Source organism: Taeniopygia guttata, chromosome 9, assembly GCF_048771995.1.
Source record: "Taeniopygia guttata chromosome 9, bTaeGut7.mat, whole genome shotgun sequence".
NCBI lineage: Eukaryota > Metazoa > Chordata > Aves > Passeriformes > Estrildidae > Taeniopygia > Taeniopygia guttata.
Genome location: NC_133034.1, coordinates 3,246,813 through 3,267,602, shown reverse-complemented (window position 1 = coordinate 3,267,602; position 20,790 = coordinate 3,246,813). Strand labels below are relative to the sequence as shown.

At 48.6% G+C, this 20,790-nt stretch overlaps 1 protein-coding gene across 1 annotated transcript; it reads right to left on the bottom strand.

Annotated features, from left to right (window-relative positions):
* Positions 1–1,160: 1,160 nt before the first annotated feature.
* LOC115496422 (TOG array regulator of axonemal microtubules protein 2-like) lies at positions 1,161–19,444 on the bottom strand. The gene is made up of 15 exons (XM_072933528.1): positions 19,440–19,444; positions 18,927–18,973; positions 17,977–18,065; positions 16,852–17,002; positions 15,614–15,784; positions 13,372–13,504; positions 12,780–12,885; positions 11,976–12,211; positions 10,315–10,467; positions 9,041–9,158; positions 7,980–8,083; positions 6,372–6,576; positions 4,985–5,201; positions 3,843–3,929; positions 1,161–1,613 (listed from the first exon to the last, which is right to left on the bottom strand). The coding sequence occupies exons 1-15, from the start codon at positions 19,442–19,444 to the stop codon at positions 1,378–1,380; spliced, it is 2,058 nt and encodes a 685-aa protein (XP_072789629.1). The 3' UTR covers positions 1,161–1,377.
* Positions 19,445–20,790: the final 1,346 nt, after the last annotated feature.

The window sequence follows — 20,790 nt, the reverse complement described above, 5'->3', positions numbered from 1 at the left end:
GGTTGTTGTGATCTTATCTTGCATCGGCAGTCTCCAGCATAAGTGGTTGTTATCTTGTCTTGCATCAGCTGTGTCCATTCTTTTTTTGCATACCTCCATTGCCTAACCTTATCTTACTAAACAATACCCCGGTCTGTATTTTCTCACAGTTACCTAACCTTTACATATATCTTAAAAAACAATACCTCAGTCTGTAGTTTCTTACAATGTCATCAAAATCTAAAGATACAGTCAAAACACATTATTCAAAAGTATGAGAACATATGTACATCTCTAACTATACTAAATAAAATCTATAAATATCTATAAAAATCTATAAAATTTATAAAAGACTATAAATTTTTATAAAATTCTATATAATTCTAAAAATGCTATAAATCCTATTTTTGAAACATTAGTTGGACGGTGGGTAGCTTCTTCCGGAGCTTGGCGGAAAGAGATCTCTTCCGTCGGGAGGCAAGGACTTCATGGGAGAACATATGTTACTCTCTAACTAAACTAAAAAACTTCTATAAAATTCTATAAAATTCTATGTAGTTTTAAAAATGCTATAAATCCTGTTCTTGAAATATTTTTCTGATGGTGGGTAGCTTCTTCCTGAGCTTCAAGGAAAGAGAGCTCTTCTGGACTGCAGGCAAGGACTTGCTGGTAAAGGGAACGTAGAAAGTGTCCAGAGAAAACTTCTTGGTAACGCTGCAGCCAGTCAGATCTGCAAAGTGGAGAGACCAAGGGTAACTAAGGCTACAGTGCAAACCTAAACCATCTGGAGCTCCAGATTTCATGGCACACATTTCCTGGAAACTTCTAAAGAGCTGCACAGGGAAGCTTGCTCCTGCTGGCAGCCCCTGGAGCAGGCCAGGGGAAAGCCCTGACCCACTGGCACAGGGCTGCCACAGGAACAGCCTGGCCTCTGGGCTGCCCTGGGACAGCAGGAGCCCAGAGCCCTGTGCTTCCCAGGAATGGCTCAGCTGCACATGCACCCTCCTGCTCCTCTCCCTGCCCCACGGCTGAGCAGCCCTACAGCTCCAGGGGCTCTGGCAGAGCACAGCTCATTGCAGGGCACATGCAGGGCACAGCTGTTCCCTGGCAATGTGCACAGGCTCTCTGGGCTGCCACAAGAGCCTTCCTCCCACCAGAGAGCGGCCCAGCTCCCCCCTCACCGTTTTGTGAGGCTAAGCCATGCTCAGCCTTCACATTGTCCTCATCAGTCTGGAGCTGCTTCAGGGCCCCCATGTCACGAGTAGGAAGGGCGATGGAGAGAGCGGGGCAGATGCACACCCTTCCTTAGTGTTTTGTCATTTTTGGCAGATGGTAAAAAGTCACATCCGGAGTTGTCCAAGTCAGAACTTTGTCATCTTTCTGGAGAACATGAAACCTTCAGCAGCCCAAAATTTTGGAGAGGTTTTCCTGCACGCGTGGAGGCTTGCTGGCTGCACACTTCTTCAGCTTGGTGCCCATCACCTCGTAGAGGGCCAGGGCAAGCTTGGTGGCCACAGTGCGGACGCTGGCGCTTCGGACAGGCAGCGCCTTGTTCTCCAGGAAGGACCAGAGCACAGGCAGGGCGTAGCGCTCCACGACTTCAGGGCTCCTGGCATAAACCCACTCCACAAGCACTGCCGGGAGAGAGGCACAGCTTCTTACCCACCAACCTCCATGCAAACAAGGATCTACCTCTAGTTTTGCTTCTTGGAAGCCTCTCTGGCAAAGATCAGTGAAATACCACACAGAGCCCCATGATCCAGAAACAGGCAAAGCAGCTGGTCACCCTTGAAACAGAACCACCAATCCCTCAGGACTAATTTCTCCAAACAGAGCCTTGTCCCTGTGGCAGACTTTGTACCGTTACTAAATTATTTCACTATTTGTTTCTGCATGAACAATGAATGAAATGTCAAATTGCCTTTTATTGCCATTCAGAAGTTGTCTAAACCCACACGGAAGATTTGGAAATGCACCATAGGGTGGCAGTTGAATGCTTTCTAATAAAAGGGGTGATTCAGATTTGTAACTTCCATGTAAAGTTCCAGAAGTCTAATCTGGCTCCCCTTTGCTCAGTGGCACACAGCAAAGGGCAGTATTAGAACACACTTCAATGCTCCAGCCCACCAGAGGTGGCTGCTGCTTGACAGCTACATTAGAAACATCGGTGACCAGCTGGTGTCTTTGGCAGAATGCTTTTGTGGCTTCCAACACGGAGCTGTTTCAAACCTCAGCGTGTCTTAGAGAATGACCCAGACCCCATTGCCATGGCATTTGAGCATCTTCATGTTTTAATGGCATTTCCCCTCCCAATGTTAGTGGCATTTTTTCTTACAATGTGCACTGAAATAGGGGCATAGAGAAAGAAAAATGCTACACATGGGACTGAAAAGTAACCAAAAGGCAAGTGTTTTTTCACATTGTCTCTGAAATCTGCTCTCTGCTCATTTTCTGAACTGAACTATATCAAACACAGACAAACCCTTTCTAACAACAGGCTCCTTGCCTGGCAGCTTTGACTGAGAGATTAAAATCTGAAATGCTCTGGAGACCAGTCTTATTTTCTGATCAGGCATAAAGTTATCTAGTAGCTACTTATTATTCTGTGGTGGAAGAGACTTCATTTTCTCTATGCTGTTAATCCACCAGCAGTGATCAGCACTGAAACAGCTCCTGAAAGTACCCAAACCCAATGCTGCTAAGCAGGAAAGGTGTAATGGTCCACATTTTAAAATAAGAGTTCATTTGAATTTAAGTGCAATTAAAGACATTGGTCACTATGGAACTTGAGCAGAGAAAGAGCTGTCTCTTCCCACTAAACCTCAGAGAGGACATTTGCACTTTCTAAAGGAGTCCTCATTTTTGTTTATTCCTTTATCTGAAAAAGAGACCAAAAGAACTGCAAAACTATATTCCCTATTCCTGGAGCTCTACTTTATTCAAATGCTCCTTGGTGGTGGTTTTAAAGACCCTTTGACATTCCCAATCGCTGAACATGCCCTGTTCAGATTCATAAGGAAGACACAAAGACTATGAAACCTTGTATTGAAAGATGCTGGCATAATTAGCAGTGCCATTAGCCCCAGTTAAAGCCAGGCTATCAGTTGTCTTCTCTGCTATATATTGAGATTGTCATTTTTCCATTCCTTGGCTACTGCTGACACAGCAAGCTCCTCTGAGGAATCAATTATCAGCTGCATTTGTAGCTGATTTTGGACAGCGCTGACACAGGAAGAGGCTATTTGCACAGCCTGAAATGCTCAGTCCAGTGCCACTTCCACAGCACAGGCAGGCAGCCTCAGCACTCTGCTTCTGCCCCTCTGCCCCTGGAGGCTGCCTTGCACTAAATCCATGCAAGGATATGTGTGATAGACTCTAATAGAGTATATGATAGAGTGAGATACACTCTGTGTGGTGAGTTTTGACCTAAGCTGTGACCCCCAGGCTCCACATGGTTCAGCCTCAAAACTTGCCAGGAGCAAAACAAGAATTCTGTGAGAACACAACAAACTGATCCCCTGAAACAGCATTTGCCACCATTTTTCCTAAAGGGTCACAGATGTCCCTGAGCCTCCAAGAGAGGAGCCAGCTGGGCTGTTTTTAGCCCCTTCCTATCCTGGAGGTGGTTCTGAGGTGCCCCAGTGAGAGCTCAGCCCCGAGGCCGAGCGCCGCCCCCATCTCAGATGCTGCACAGCTCTGCAGCAGCCAGGGAAAACCTGCCAGAGACACCTGCCCTGGGCATTGGGCAGGAGGGACAAGCTCAGCACCTCCTGATGTGGAGGAGCTACTCTACTGTCTATTCCCAGGCATTCCCTGTAAATAATCCCTTGGAGGACCTCTTGGCTTCCAAGGGAAGGCCATACCTGTGATACACTCCGTGACAACCAGCAGAGCTTCGCCACTCAGTTGTCTCCGTTGGTTGCTGAGCTCTTTCATCAGTGATACTTTATCTACAAGTGAAACACACATTGCTGCTCACTCTTCCGAGGTCATAGCAGAAAGGACAGTGGGGAGGGAAAGGGCAGGGGCCACCCCATTTTAGAAAAGAAAGTCATATTCTGCTGACTTTTGAATCCTTTTCTTCTTTCCTTCCAGCCTACTTGGCAGGGTTAAAAGTTCCAAAAGAAAAGCTCTCCTTTCACATTTGAAAATCCAAAGTTGTCTGCTGTACCAGGAGCTAAGTTAACACATTTCACATCAGGGATCTCAAGAGTTCAGTTGCATGTAAGCAGTGAAAAGGTTTTGCATCCCACAGCAAAAAGGAAGAACTCCATCCTTGGGACACAGAAAGGCACTGAGTCAGGCAGTTCATGAATTCACAGAGCAGCTGAGGTGGAGAAAGTGGAAACAGCCCCTGAAGACCTGCCTCCTCAGCACTCAATTTTTCAGGCATTTTCAGAGCTGACATAAATCTGTGTGGCAAAGGAATTTAGAGCCTCTCTTGCCTAATTAGGTATTTGCTAGAGCCACCTTGCCCCATGCAAAACAACATGTGGAACAAGGCATTATTGCCAGCTGCATTTAGACCAGTTTGTTCTAAGGAAATGAACTTGGTGAATCCTAAGTTGCCCTTTGAAAAAAGAAGACAAAGAAGAAAGGTGGAAAATAGGCAGCTAATGCCCGTAATGTAGAGCCTTCAAGGTGGATGCTCTGCAGAAGCTCTGATGGGCTGGTGTCCCTTCATGCCAACAGCAAAGCTGTTCATTTGGGAAGTCAGATGGGGCCCAAGCAAACTTTGCCTCTGAATTGTAGCAAAGCTGTAGTCCAGGACTTTCTCTCCAGATCAGCAGCACAGAGCCAAGGGCTCCTGGGACTTTTGGGGATTGCTGATCCCATTCAAGCCTGTTGGAGGACTGGTTCCTAAGGACTGCACCTCCACAGCTTCTGGTGGGTGTCTGCGGGAGCGTTCCACAGACAACAGCAGCTGTCAGGGCACTCAGCGTTCTCTTGCGTCGGAGAGACAGAGACGCAGTTGAGGAGAGTCCATGCCAGGGGTCAGCCTCACCTAAATGAGCAATGGATCCTTCCAGCGCTCTCACAGCTGCGGCACGAACCCCGGGATCCTTTGAGTTGAGATTCTTTGTTATTCCTTCCACCAAACGGATGATCACGGGGCTCAGGGCATCTTCCAGGAGGCCGATGATTTCTGCCAGCACGTCCAGCGCCTTCTGCTTCACTCTCTTATGCGTGTCACATAGTCTCAGGTCAAAATAATCAAAAATCTGCAAAGAGAACAAATAACACGAGAACTTGATTAAAATGACCTTGTTTGAAGAGGGGATGTAGAAATGAGCACTCAGCAATGTAAAAGGTGAAAGTCATCCTTCCTGTCAGGTCAGCCCTTGCATGCACAATTTCAGTGTTTTCCTGTGGGCCACTCGCTGCAATGGTTCTGCAACCTCATGCTGGTTGAAAGATTTTCATCTGTTTTGAAGAGGTTTGGCTGGGGACAGAAGAGTTCCCTGGATGTTTCTCCCCAGCTATAAATCATTCAATCAATTCCCTTTATTAATTGAAAAGACTACCTTTGCTTTACAAGAGTGGAAGCGGATATTTACAATGCCCAGGTTTCTACACAGTTGCCTCAGGTACTGAGGGCAATTATGATTTTGCCAAAACTATGGCTGGAGGAGATCTAGGTTTTCATTTGTTTGTCTCAGAACCTGTGTCTGGAGGAGGGCAGGGCTCTGATCAACTCTTCCAGGACTCAGACCATTTCTCTAACAGGTAGACTTCTGAAATGCAATGTGCTGTACAGCTCTCATTAGAGCAGGCTCAGTCCCTTGACAGGCACCAATTTCTGGAAGAAGGGGAAAAGCATCTACTGGGAGGAGAAAGGATAGATCTGTCCTTAGCTGTTTTCCTCCTTTTCCAAAGAGAAAAAAAGGCCCCCCAAGAAGGGTGAGCACCATCTTTACCTAGAGGAATAGGCACAAGGATGGAAATGAGTAGCCAGAGTTGTGCCTGTGCCAGACAAGATGGAGTTTCCAGAAGTATCCTTTAAAAACATTTAGTTGAAACCAACCCAACCTGAAACGTCTCTTCCCCACTCAAACCCATTTTTTGTCCAGAGAATAAGTGCCATTATTGCTTTCAATGGCTGGATTCTCTTCACCTAACCCAACTGGGAGTAGGAGACAGCAGCAGTTAAACCAGCAGAAAATTCCGTCATCATCTGATCAACAGCATCAATAGACAGCTGCCAGACAAATATAGCTGGACTGAAAAAACTTGTCCTGAAGCCTGGGACCTGAATTAAATTGCTCTGGGTAAGAGGGACCAGCCTGTCCCAAACAGCCAGGATGTACTGCCAAGACACACTGAATTAACTTTACTTCTCCAGGCCTGGGAAAGGAGCTGAAGGAATGGAACAATGAAAATACCCTACATACTTGGGTAATGTTAGTGGAGATGAGCTGGGGTCTGGTTTTGGACAGCTCTAGGAGGAGTGCGACTCCTTCCATCCGTATCTGAAACTCCTTGGCTTCCAGGAGGTGGTAAAGCTTCTGGAGCGGCTTCATCTCTTCCACAGCTCGAGGTAACGTGACCTGGACTTTTGCACGGTGTAGGAGGCGTCCATCAGAGGTAGACTCCACCCTGGAAAATAAAACCAAAATAGGACCTCTTGGTGATAATAGCTTCAGTTAATTGTGACCAAAACACCTTGAGGAGCTTTCCTAGTGATGTGATTTCAAGCTAGAATATCATGAGGCTCTGAAGAACAACGTGAGCCTCATGCCAATCATTACAAGAGACAACCTGCAAGTAACATTCTCACACTGCTCACTCAGGAAAACCAAGGATGAGATGCATCTGATCTATCTTCAGATGGCTTCCAAGGCGCACTGGTCACATTGCTTTGTGGGGAAAGAGAGACACTACTTCCAAGTTTAAATGCCTCCTCATATGGGAGGTGTGTGTCTTATAATAAGGAAACACATCATTCTGGAGAAGAGTCTCTACATCAGGCATGACAATCTGGAAAAGTAGCTCAGATGCATTTGAACAGATGAACAGGGACGTATCTGAAGGATCTAGAAAATCAGTAACAGAGATAAAAACAGAAACCAGACATGCCAGAACTACGCTCACATTTTGTTTGCTTCCCTGGAGACCAGATCCACAGCTTAACAAACTCTCTGGGAACAATTCTCCTGGATCAACCTGTCTCTTCCATGAGCACGGGCAGGTGCAAGCCATGCTACTGAGACACGTGGTCACTTTTCTGCCACTGCTGAGTGGGACAGCGCTAAATAAATCCCCTCTGTTATCACAGGAGAACAGGTACGAGCAGCTCTGCCACTAGCATGAAGAGACAGCAAGGACCAAATTCCTGTCTTAAATGCTGATTGCAGCACAGGGGGAAATAAACCAAACATGCTGTCCATCAAGTAAACTATATGAAGGACAGGAATATCAAGACAAAAAGTCCACATTGAGACACCTGTTGGCCAAAGTTGCTCAGGAATTCCCTTACTACTACTACTATTACTACTAATCAAACTTCGTACTGTTTGAGGGTAAAAAAACCATGAATCAGCCAAGCCAAACCACATGGATGAGAACTGTATCTTTGGGGAATGGCATCTTGTTTCAAGACTGGGACTTCTCATTAAAACACCCATCTAAAAAAAGACAGAAGACCACATTGGGATTAAAAAAGAACACCCTGGTTGACTTTCCTTGTTCCAAGTCAGCAGCAGAAACTTGGCCCTCTCCTAGCCTCCACAACACTGCCCTTGCCACTGCACTGGATCATCTGAGCTGCTACCAATGGGTGTCTTTTTGTCGCCCAATTTTTGTGGAAGCCCTTCAGAAAAGTTGTGTTCAGCATAATGCAGAAATAGACATTTTTTATCCTAGAGCATTTGTAGGGAAAGGAAAGAATCTCTGGCACTGGTCATCTCCACCAGAAAGATTTTCCTGAGGAAGAGGCATGTAAAGCACATGTCATGTGCTTTGTCACATCTAACAAAAGTGCTCCCATCTGACAAAAGTACCGATTGCTAGAAGGCAATGTGGCCTGGGGCTTCTTTGAGCCGTCGCTCCCCTTTTTCGCCAGGTTCTTCACAGATGGCCGTTCAGCCTTCTGGTTTTCCATCCCCTACAAAGACATCAAGAAACTCCATGAATCTTTAGAATATAAAATAGGAAATTCCCTAGTTAGAACACAAGTTAATACCAGGACTGTTGCTACCAAGCCTTAGGGAAACATTTCCTAACTTACAGAAATAAATGGACCAGAGATTCAGTGATGCCAACTCTTTGTTTACAATAGCCCAAGGCAGGTTATGGGTGCTATCATGCAGCAGTGAGAGCAGTCTAAAATCCCAAATTCATTGGTCTCGAGCATAAATGGGAATAATGCAAACTGGTAGGCAACGAGTGTTCTCAATGGAAGCAGCAGATTTGGACTCTTTGGGGGTTGGCCCACTGTGTTGGAAGTTGATTTGGTTCAACACTTACTCTCCCTGCTCCTGCACAAAGGCACTCTCCCTTCTATAATGTAGATAAAAAGAATAAAATCCCCCCCCAAACAAACAAATTATTTCCCACTGGATGCTGTTGAATTCACCAAGCCTCTTCCAGCTCCACAGGGCTTGACAGCAGGGCAGTATTCCCAAAAGACAGACAGTAATTGCAGTAATCAGGATTGACTTGGACATCTTTTGTATATTTGGAAATGTTCTTGGCACCACTACTTCCGGTGTCTTTTGCAAAGACACTGTTATCCTCAGAAGCACTATTCTCACTTAACTGCTTTACTGGGGGCAGAGTAGGGAGAGCGCCGTGGGGCCTTACCCTTGGATGTGAACCCATTTTCTCCTCTTTCCCTTTCCCCTTTGTGATATTCAAAGAATTCAAAACCCCACTTTTTCCCTAATAATATCAGTTCCTCTGTGGTCTGCAGATGAACAGGCTGGGGATTAACAGCTCATTCCCAGGAGCAAAATGATGCAGCAGAAGAGGAATGAGGTAAAGTCACATCGGGTATGTTGGATCTCATATTAGCAGTGGCAATACTTGCACAAAGGAGACACTGCTTCTGCCAAGCGCTTACTTTCTTCTTAATTCTTGTCAGGATAACTTCCAGGTCATGGGTGGAAAGAGATTGTTCCAAAAGCTTTTTCAATTTGGGATTATTCAGCAGCATCTTCACCATCTCCTGTCCATAATGCCTAAGGAAGGAAGGAAGGAAATGAAAAGTGAACAAAGGAAGAGTGTTAACAGAAGCAGCTGATAGCTTAAACTGATCAGGTGCAATCCTTGCAAGAGAAGGCATTACCTACTCAGCAAAGAGGGAGATTTACTTCACTTGACACTGCACAGTGTTGTCAGCTGAACACAAGGGACAAGAGGAGAATGTGGGGCCACAGAAAAATACCATTTCACTCGGAAACTGTGCGTGTGCTTCTGTGGGATCAAAGGATCCCAGGGAACAGGCAAAACACATCTGCTTCGTTGTCAGAGCCTATTAGCAGTCCTGCTGCCATTGCACAATAATTTGCCTTTCTTTCAGTGGCAGGGAAGCCAGAACAAAACACCTCATGCTTGCTTTGGATTATTCTATACTATATAGAATAATCAGGGGCAGGGGCACATAGTTGCTCTGGTGTCCTTGGCAGCTATTAATGGCAATTTCATCATCAAAGTAAGGGGATTTTGGTGGTTTGGGTTGATTTTGCCACTAGGAAACCACAGATTTCTTCAAGAAGAAATTTGGAGGTCACTGAGCCACAGATGACAGCATTCTACCAACCTGCAGAAGTAGTTTAGAAAGACTGAATACATAGGCTAAAGACCTCTGAGATATTTCTAGGGAAGTCTTAAGTTAATGTGAAATAGATGTTTGGGATCCTTCAGTGATGAACATTAGCCAACACGTTGGCTTTATCGTCTGCACCGAAGGCCAATCAAAACTTTTTGACTGGCTAATCGGAGCTCTTTGGATCTCAGTAAAGAATCCTTCAAGTCACAGGAAGTTGGCAGTGCTCCTTCTTAGTGGCCAAGCTCAGGTTACCCACTACAGTCATTTCCCCAGGCAATCCAGAGCAGTGGTCACAGCACCAAGGCTGACAGAGATCAAGAAGTGTTTGGACAATGCTCTCAGGCACATGGAGTAACTCTTGGGGTGTCCTGCACACAACCAGCAGCTGGACCTGATGACCCTGATGGGTCCTTTCAAACTCAGCATATTCCATGGTTCTCTGACCCTTATCCACACTGTGAGGTAACTTAATGTTGCCTTTAGTTTCCACTCCTTTGTAGTTTTACCTTTTACAGCCAGACACAAAACCATGTTCCCGTTTTAGGAGGTGAAATGAAGATCATTACCTTGTGTCCTGGTGACGGTCCTGAGCAAGTGTCCCTGCCACGTGGGCCAGTGTCTCAGCCCTGGCTGTGCCTGCCAGCTTCGTGACTCCAATTCTCTGCACCAAGGACAGGAGGAGCTCGGCCGCGCACTTCCGCACCTGGGCGTAGCGGCTCCTGGGAAGAAGAGAGCAAACGCTGGGCACAGGGAGAAGGAGCAAGAGCAGCACAGGCCTTGGCCAGAGCCTGCTCCCTGTCCTTGCTGGGGGAACGAGGCCTGGCTTCTCCCTGCAACTTCAGACACCTGTAGAAGCTTCTGTCCTCAGATAAACACAAAGCTAGCATTGTACAGAAGGACTGCCTGCAAGGAAGAGGGAGGAATTCAGTCTCCCTGCACTATCTGATACTCCATTTCTTTCCCAGTATTTACTCAGAGAAAGATTAAAGGAATTGAATACATATGAATTATTTAGAAATTAAGGACAATTCATGCTGACCCATCAGACGGCCCCCACTGCACAGAGCTGCAGCAGGATGAGGCTCTTTCCACCCATTCATCCCCAAATCTGCAGACCTTTGGAAAAAAACAGCTGCAGGAAAAACACGCTGTGGGGCAGGAAGTTGCCAATATCCAGCAATGCAGCCTCTGTCTTTTGTAAAGATTGGCAAGGGATACAGCTGAGTGTTTTGACCCTATTCCAAAGCTGAGGAAAGGGTGGCAGGCATTTTAGCCAGGTTGTCCTGTTCTAGAGACTGTCTCTTGGGACCTATCAGGCCCAGCACCAACACTTAAGGCAGCATTTGCTTCAGCTGTCCCATTGCACTCAGCCTGTGAAGGTGCCTGTAAATTGATTCATCATCTCAAGGCTTACCTGAAACATCAGTTTGAATTGAAAGTAGAGCTCTAAGGCCAGGACAGTCCTACAAGCCTCCTTTTGGCAGGAGCTGCACCTGCTGTGCAGGCTGTGCCACACCCAGCACATTCTCCCCCATGTGCTGCACGCCCCAGCAAGTACCCTCCGTATTTCTCACGTTAATTGCATCATGAGGATACGTGGTTTTTCCCAGCGCTGCAAAATACCCAACAGCGCTGACAGCTGCAATTGCAACTGTCCCTCTTCCAAAAAAAGCACAAGGCTTTCCCCTTGGCCTTTGCAGGCACTTTCACTTCCCCAGCGGTCACCACGTCTAGGAAAATCTGACAGACTGGGAGAACTCCAGGAAGCAGCAGGAAGCTGAGTCAGAGGAACTTTAGACTGGATATCAGGAAAAGGTTTTTCCCCCAGAGGGTGGTTGGGCATTGGAACAGGCTCCCCAGGGCAGTGGTGACAGCATCAAGCCTGACAGAGTCAAAGAAGCATTTGGACAACAATTTCAGGCACTTGGTGTGACCCTTGGGCTGTTCTGTGCATGGCCAGGAGCTGGACTCAATGGTCCTGATGGGCCCATTCCAACTGCCCCTATTCTACAGTTCTGTGATTCTGAGAGCGAAGAGGCTGCAGGAGGGCAGAAATAGGTGACAAGAGGAAAGAAATGAGGCTGATAAGAGAATCAAGTCCCTGAGTTCACAGAAGATGCAGGATACAGGACCCTTCCCTCCCACCATTCCCAGTCTCTCTCTCTCACCCCTTCCCCCACCCACACAGGAGAAGGTGAAGAATATCACTAAAAGAAGAAGAACCTACTTGACTCCCTTGTCCATGAGAACAGTCATTGCTCGGGCAGGAGTCACCTTCTCTACCATGATCCCCAGAGCCTGACAGGCTGCCTTCTGAACAAACTCTGGGGAGTTCCACACCATGTGGAGAAGGACCGGAGCAACCTCATCCACCTCGGAATCCATGTCCTTCCTCAAGAGTGCAAACAGCTCTCCCAGAGTGACGATTGCAGAGCAAGACAGCTTTGACCGGAGGCTGGTCACCTGGGGAAGTCATGAGGGGAAACATAAGAATCACCTTGAAAAGAAAACCAGTTGCCTTAGACAAAACTCCCGGGAAATCACAACACCTCCCACTTTGTCCAGAGGAGCAAAAAAGCACAGTAAGAGCAGAAGAGCCCAAGCACAGAAAGGTACTTACTCTGGCACCAAATTCTGCCCTCAGACCTGCTTACTGCAGGCATAAAAAATATATTTCACTGAAGTGTGCTACTTGACCCTTCTCTAATATCAACTGCTTTGATTTTAGGGCCTCTTGTTTGAAAAAGAAAGAAGCAAATTAATGCAAGGGCTGCTTTCAAACCATAAAGGCACAAGTCATAAAGATAAAAGACTCAGGTGCTCCTGTTCAAAAAAGCAACACCTGTAGCTGAAGCACTCAGACAGGAAACAGAAAACACAGGCTCAGGTCTACAGACTAATTTGCAGTGTTGAGTTACAGCTTGGGCAGAGAAGGCACACCCTAAGCACACAGGGAGATGAGCAAGCACATACCTACTCTACACTCTACCGTGTATGAAGTGTGCGGGACAGTTCAGAACAATGTTCTCACCTCGCTGGTAACTGCCAAGCAAATCTCACGAAGTCGACAAAGCAGGACTTCTGAATGGGACTCAGCCAGCTGTTTGATGATGCAGAGTCCCTTCTCCTTCTTCTCCCTGAAAGGCAAGTACCAAAAAGATTGATTTTTCTCTACCCAAGAGCTAGGCAGCACCCTCTGAAACGACCAGGCTGGCAGCTCAGTCAAACCACTGGGAGCAGAGAGGAATCTTCCTCAGTCCCACTGGGCCAGTGGCCCAAGGCACCCAAGCCTGCACTCAAAACTGCTGCCATCCTGCTGCTCCCTTCAGCCAGCAAATCATCTCGTTCCAGGGCTTTCTCTCTTCCCTCAAGATTTCCTCTGCAGCCCCGTGGAGCAGCAGGCAAAGCGAGGAAACAGCACGGACCTGCTGCAGCTGGAGCACTGCTGCAGAGCAAGGCCGAGAAAAGGCTGCTCTCAAATCTTTATCTTCTCACTGCTCTGCAGTGGTTTCACCAGTGCCCTTTGGCCCTCTGGGCTCTTGGGGCTCAGAGGCAGCAGCAAGACACGCGTCTAACCTACCTTAGTGCTAAGAGGGACGCAGAGGGAACGGGGCCTTTCTTACCAGTCATCGCTGCTGAGCAAGGACAGTGCCTCCTGCAAGGACTGCTGTGGGTCTGCAAAAGCCGCGTCCTTCTGCCCAGTCCCACGGCGCGGCTGCTCTCGGCGCTGGGCACCAGCGGCCATCTCCGAGGTCACTGTAAGGACAGGGTCGGCCATGGGCGCTGCAGCCCCGGGCGGGGCACCCCGCCATGGAGCGGCCTGCAGCCATCTCCCAGCCAGGGCTCCACGGGCACACACGGGCACTGGGGCAGAGGCTTCCCTGCTGTCGGGCACCTTGGGCTCCTTGCTTTCCCCCAGCCTCCCCGGCTGGGCACAGCTCCAGGCTAAACCTGCCCATGGCCCCGCAGCGCCAGCTCCGAGTGCCACAGGTGCCACAGCCAGCGGCAGTTCCTGCGGCCGCAGAGCTCCCGCTCCCTGCCAGACAGGGCCGGCAGCAGGACTGGCCGGCCAGGAGGGAGCCCCTCAGGTGCCTCTCTTGTCTCAGCGCCCTGATTTCCCCCAGCCCTGAGGATGGGGCACTCTGCAACTCCCTGAGGAGAGACCTGCAGCTGCCTGGCCACAGCACCGAGCCAAGCCTGAACAACCCAGCCCTGCTGGGCCCGGCTCAATCCCCACGGAGCAGCTACCAGGGAACAGCCACACCTGACCCTTCCCACTGACAGCGCCTCTGCGTCCACTGACCTCAAATATCCTAGACAGCAGGCAGCTGAGTGCACATACATTTAGCCTGCTATTGGGAAGGGAGTAATTTATGGATTTTGTTCTTTTCCGAGCATCATGAACCTTTACTCTTTCAGAGGTACACACTGGCTGTATTTCAAAGATGCTGAGGTGAAATTTATTTGTCATCAAATGGATGTGTTTGCATACTGTGCAATGCCTAAGCTTTCTCTTGCCATTTCCAGTCTAGATGGTTGATAAAAAAAGCCTTCCAAATGAAAACTGGGGAAAAAAGAATGCAAATACCGATGCAAATTGTTGGCAGATGCACTCTCTTGATAAAAAGTTGTCCTGGGTTTGCCTTAATTGAATTTTTTGGTAAGGAAAACAAATTTACAAGGTATGAGAAAAATCAGATGATAAATGCATTTCTTATGAAACCCATTTGTCATCAAAAGCACTGTCAATCAAAAATTTCATGTCGTACACTAAAAAGCTCATTTTCTAATGTGTAGATGAATACATTTGAGCTGTCTTTTTAGACATGTTGGAGTATAAATATTGCACAGAATCTTGACAAACTACTCTAGACTGTGTAGGGTTTTTGGCTACCTTGCATGTTCTCACAAAGTACGGAGGGACCATAACATCAAAAATATTCAGACAGGAGCTAATCTGGGTGTCACTGACACCCAGCCACTGACATCAGTGATGGCCCTGCAGAAGCATGTAGACACACACATCTAGAGTCACTATGGATGGAGAGCCACGTCAGGCTAGTTCTGGTCAATTCTGAACATGGAAGCAGCATCACTAGAAAAGAGCATTCCAAATATCATTCCTAGCTCCCTTCTTCTTATCTCACCCTACTTGGGATCACAGTACAGCAGGCTACCCACAAAGGAGAGACAAGAGCCACCAGGGACTATCTGCTGGGTGTTTCCTGCAGGCAGCCAACAGCCTGGGAGCAGCAGGCAGCCCCTCGTGCCTGTCATCTGCTGCACACAGCCGCTGTGTTTGCTGGGTGGCACAGGAGGCACTGCTTGTTCCCTCCTGGCATTGCAGCCCGTGGGATGGTGGCAGCGAGGAGCCATCGGGCACTTCTGGGAGCAGCAGCACGACTGCACCGAGCCGCTGATGGCCGTGCAGAGCCAGCCCTTGCTGGGAGAGCAGAAAAGCTGGCTGCAGAACTGGACAGCAGCACAGGCAGAGGGCCCAGATGGTGAGTGCACAACTGATGCTGGTGGTTCTCGGAGGTGCATGGTGAGCACACCCTGGCAGACTGCCCTGCAGCTCATCCCTGCAGGCACAGCAGCCTCCTGGCACCAGTTACCGAGATGGGCAAAAGGCAGAGCTTAGGCCTTTACCACGATTTCATTCAGCTCAACTTTCCAATGGATTTCTAGAACCAGCTGCTACAGTACGACCAAGCTGGAGTAACTCCAAAGTAGATTTGATGTTCAATCTCAGGACAGGCTATGAACCCGAGGTCCCAGCTGTGCTGGCTGAGGCAGGAGGCAGTTTGTGCTCCTTGTGCAAGGTAAAACCCGTGCAGGGAAAAAGCTGCCACGGAGCAGGCTTACCTGTGGAGTTGCGTGGGAAGCTGCCATCCCCATGGATGGTGGACGTACTGGGCAGTAAGGGCACGTTGTCCTGCTTCCTCACAACCTGCTTCTTCAAGTCACTACCAGGGTGTTTTCTCTGCCCACTAGCAGCTGTGCCATCGACAGGTGGTAGCCTAAAGCCTGCAGGGACTAAAAAGGAGCTTGTAAGTGGAGGGTGCTGGGCAGGGTGACAATGGAAAGCGCCAGGAAACTTGCCGGAGGTGGGTAACATCTCTGTTACCCCAAAGAACTTCAAGTATAACAATGGCACATTAACAGTGGACAGTGATCACAGAATCACAGAATATCAGAAGAGTTTGGGTTGGAAGGCACCTTTAAGCACCATCTAGTCCAACTCCTATGAGCAGGGACATCTTCATCTAGATCAGAGCCCCACGTGAACTGGCCTTGAACACCTTCAAGGATGAACCAACAACAGCTTCTCTGGGCAAACCCTTCCAGCTTTTCATCCCCTTTAATTTAAAAAAAAATTCTCCCTAATATATAATCTAAATCTACCTTCTTCTAGCTTAAAACCAAACTGCAGTGATGCTTCCCCTAAGAAACAAGGAAGACCCAGTATTGCTTTGCTGCTGTTTTCCTGTTCCAGAGGCTGTCAGGGGAAGTTTCCAAAAGAAAGTGCAGATAGCCTTGCGTGCTGCCTCCTGAGGGCCCTGCTGCCGCCCTCGGGGCAGCGCTCCCAGCCCTGCAGTCAGAGCCCTGGGCCGGGATTCAGTCGGGAATGCTGCTTGCTCCTGGGGCTACAAGAGCAGCACTGGCTGGGGGCTTCAGCACAGCTCAGCAGTGCCAGCTCCTCAGCAGGGAGCGGCAGGAGGAGGAGCTCTGGTGTTTTCATCAGAAGGAGCTGGACTTTGTTTCTTCCAGGTTGCAGCCTGGTTGAAAAGCATTCTTTTGGACTTGCCTTCCCTGGAGGCTGCTCTCCAGGAGAGAGTCTGAAGCCCCAGTGTAGTTTGCAAGACAGAATTTTCTACTCTGAAAGACTTCAGAGGTGAAGGTGGGAAGCTGATATTCTGTTACTGACTCAGCGAGGCCATGGGCAAGACACTTCATGCTTCTGTATTTTTCTTTGGAAAACAGAAATAAATCCTATGCAAGCTTCCACCCAAATGCAAGCCAAACAGCCTCCCAGTCTGATTGCAACACTGTGCAAAGGGCAAGCAAGGTCAGAAAGGACCACAAGTGTAGCCACCACTTACTTGCTTCAGCTGCATCCCCAGGCTCAACTGGCTGAGGAGGAAGTAGCAAGGATGTTTGATTTTGTCTCCTTCTCTCCAACTCTTTCTTCAAAAGCTCCATTTTCTTCCGCTCCAAGCTCTTTTGAGCCAACTTGCAGAGTGCAGGACGGATCTAGGTGCAATGGAAATACATCACAGACTGTAAGCAGAGACACACAAACCAAACACATCATCTCATCAGGAGCACAGAGTCCACAGAGTGCCACAGGCTTCAGTGCAGCTCCATAGACATTCCAATAGTTTCAGAGGAAGGTCTCCCATCCTCACCCTGGCAATTACACACAGTGAGGTGAAACACTTCAGTGCCATAACCTTCTACTGCTGCCACTGCAACCTCTGTCAGGAAGGCCTGCTTGAAGCATGAAAGTCATAGGAGTGCCCCAAGACAGATGAAGAGCTCACATGGCCAGTGAGCAGGCAGTTCAGTTCCTACAGGCCATGGCAGGAGAATAAACACCATGTGCAATACCCCGGAAGGAGGGGTAATGAGCTGCTGCTTAACACTCATGGCCAGGAATTGCAGCTGTTTCTCACTTCCTGCCTTCTGAAGGACTCGGCTCTGAAGGACTCTGGAGGACTTGGGCTCTGAGACCGCGAGACCAAAAGGAGGATTCATGTGAAAACAAGTTGCAGAAACACTGATGTTCATGAGCAGAAAACTGGAGAAGGAGAGGGCTGTGAGATGCAGCCACAAAGGTATCCTGGAAAAGTCAAACTCTCCCATTTTATTTTGCAGCCTTGCTTACACTCAACATTAGAACCTTTGCTTCTCTGCTTCTGAGGATGCACTTTTCCCACGTTCACTGATGGGTAGTTTGCTCTGCCACTCAGAACTTCTCTACAAGAGCCTTTGCACATAAAGAATGCTTCTGGCATGACCTTAGCACCATCCCCAAACCAGTGACCCTGGTTGGCACCACAGGAAATAGCCAAGCAATTGCTCTGTAGCTGTCCAATAGATTCCCAAGATAATCCCCATCCCCATCTCCCAAGGGGTGGAAGATGATGATTTCCAGTGACATTTTGGGCCAAGCACTAAAGAGCCACTGGAAAGGAAGTCTGCTCATCCCTGTGCTCACCCCTTACCTTTCCAGAGCTGTCCCTCAGGTCACTGTCACTCATAAAACCAGGACTGGTGGGATGATCCAGCTCCTTGGCCTGGCTCACTGGGAGGCCTGGTAATGGAAGCAAATGTTCATGTAAATCACTGGAAGACTTCAAGCCCCCAAAAACATAATTGTGGGCAACAGGCAAGACAGGTTCCAGACTGCAGAGCTTCCATAAAACACAGAGATTGGGATTGAGAGCAGCAAGGTACATATGCCTCGAGTGTCACGGAAGATTTCAACTTGAAAGCATTGGCTGACCCAGATGCACCAGAGACCGCATTTTGTCTGGCACAATTCCACTTGTAAGGGATCAGGAAAGGCAGGGAGGGAGGACAAGGCAGAAGGCATCTCCTCCCCCAGCCTCAGCCTGCCACTCTGACACAGACAGAGAGAGCCGGGGAAGAGACTTCCAAAGGAATTCTGTCCTAGGAGTTTCCCCTATTTCTGCCAGTGCAAAACCAGGCAATGTCCATGAACCTCCTTCACTCCTCAAAGGCTTCAGCTCAGAAAGTGCCCCAGGGAAAGGTTTTCTGCTTCAAGGGCAGGAGGAAGGAGTGGGAACATTTGTCATTTCATGATAATTGCCTTCCTTTGCTCTACTAATTTTGACTCTAGAAAGGCTGCAGGGAGAGAAAAGCCATGTGAAGCATGGAGAGGAATGTTTCCTTTTCCTGCACTGCATTTCCTGGGCCCCAAGGTACCATTCCAGCTCCTGCCACTCAACACTTCACACTGGAGGAATTTTCACTGCACCACCAGAGAACACTCCCGGTGACTGCGCTTTGGGAGAGTCCACTGAGCCCGTCAGGGAATTGAAAGGAACTTTAAGGAATGTTCAAAAGAATGGGCTTGAACCAAGCTTTCCAAATGTCACCTCATAGTCCAGATTCCAATGGTCATTTCAGGACATTCATGCCCTGTACCTACCTGCATGGTCAGAGCTCTTCTCTTGGCTACTGCTGCTGGGTCTTGGCCTGGAGGAAATGGAGGACAAAGGAACAAATGAGGAGGTAGAAAGAGAAGGGAGGGAATGAGTGTGCCATGAAAGGAGGCAAACCTTCATAGCATGGTCACAGATGAAGGAGGAAAGGCAACACATAAAGATGCACAAGAAGATGCAAGGCTGATTAATTGTCATTAAGCTTTCAGCTGCTGTTGTCGCACAGAAATGGCCACGCTCTGGGTGAAATAATAGCCAAGCCCAGCAGAGGACCCATCTTGAGGTGCTTTGAAGCCCTGCCTCGTCTTCCCCACCACCACCTCTGCTCTTGGGCCATTGCTGTTGGGTTTGACATTGTGCTGGCCCTTCATAGATGGGCAAAATGCTGAATACACAGAGGTCTGCCTAAATACATGGGACAGCTGACAGTGCAAAATAACAACATGTGATGCGAAGAGTGAGCTGAACAGCCCCCTGGAGCAGCAGACACCTTGGCTTACCTCATCTCCTGGGACTCCTGGAAATCCAGCTGGAGAGAGCTTTGCACAGACCCTGCAGCACTGCCAACAGGGAGACTTCCTGCCTTGCGTATTGGGGGGAGCAGAGGTAGTCCCAGTGACCCCTTCTTCACTTCTCCCCCAGGGGTATACAGCAAGGAAGCCTGGAAAGAGTAGACCACAGTGCTCAGATCAAGCATCCAGCCTTGCCCCCATTCATGCCTCAGGACATTTAGCCATGCTATTAGGTGACACCTGGCAGGAAAGGACAAGTCAGACTGATGGGGCAACTTGGCCCAGGATGGGGAATGCAAAGGGAACTGCTGAGGGAGAGACTATGTCACACATTTGACACCTCTCTCCTCACACTCACTCAGTCTGCAAGTGTGGCTACATTTAAAACTGCCATCCACATGTGTGGCATCAAGAAGTTCTGGGTGCCACTGGCTCCACTGGCATTTTTGGATGGCACAGGAGTGGGTTTAGATCACTGATCTCTCCCTGCTCCTAAAGGTACCTAACAGGCAGTGCTGATCTCCAGACAAGTCCCCACAAAGCCATTTTGCAGGATGTCAAACCCTGCTTTTCTCAAGCCCCTCATTGCTTCTGCTGCTGCCCTTCCCTCCTACAGTTCCCCAGCAGCCTTTGAGCCCAGATGCTGCTGAGCTCTCAGGGTGCTCGCTGCTCTCCAGCTCCCACACTTCCATCATCTCAGGCTCACTGGCATTTAGGAAGTTCAGCAGAGCTCCCTGTCCTGCAGCTCTCTGCAAGGTCTCAGCCTGCCCAAGTTCTTCCAGGCCTCCATGCCATGGCCAGGAAGGGAGGTGAAGGCAGCAGGGGCAGACTCACACCCATCCTGAGCATCCCATAATTTCTGGCCAAGCTAAAGTGCCAAATCAGGACCACTCCAAACCTCAGTGAAAGGGTCATTTCCTGTCAGGGTAAAGGTCTCAGAGCTCTGCCAACAGCACAGAAACTGAAAATTTACCACACAGGACTATGCTTGGTCTCCTTACCTTATGTCCTTTTCCATCTGAAATCAGTCCCTGTTGTTTTCTACTCTCCTCATCCCAGCTGATGACATTTTTCCCCTTCTCCTGCTCTCTGCTGCAGACCTGGCTTGGCTTGGTAGAAGGAGAGCTCTTTGGGATGGGAAGCTTGGAGGGAAGGAGCATCAAGGGACTTGCCGGGGAAAACCTCTTGGCAAGAGGGTAGCCAGTCAGGCCTGCAGAGTGGAGACACAAAATATAACAGAGGCCACAATGCAAACCTAAAACATCTGGAACTCCAGATTTCATGGGACACATTTCCTGGAACCTTCTAAACAGCATGGAGAGGAATGTTTCCTTTTCCT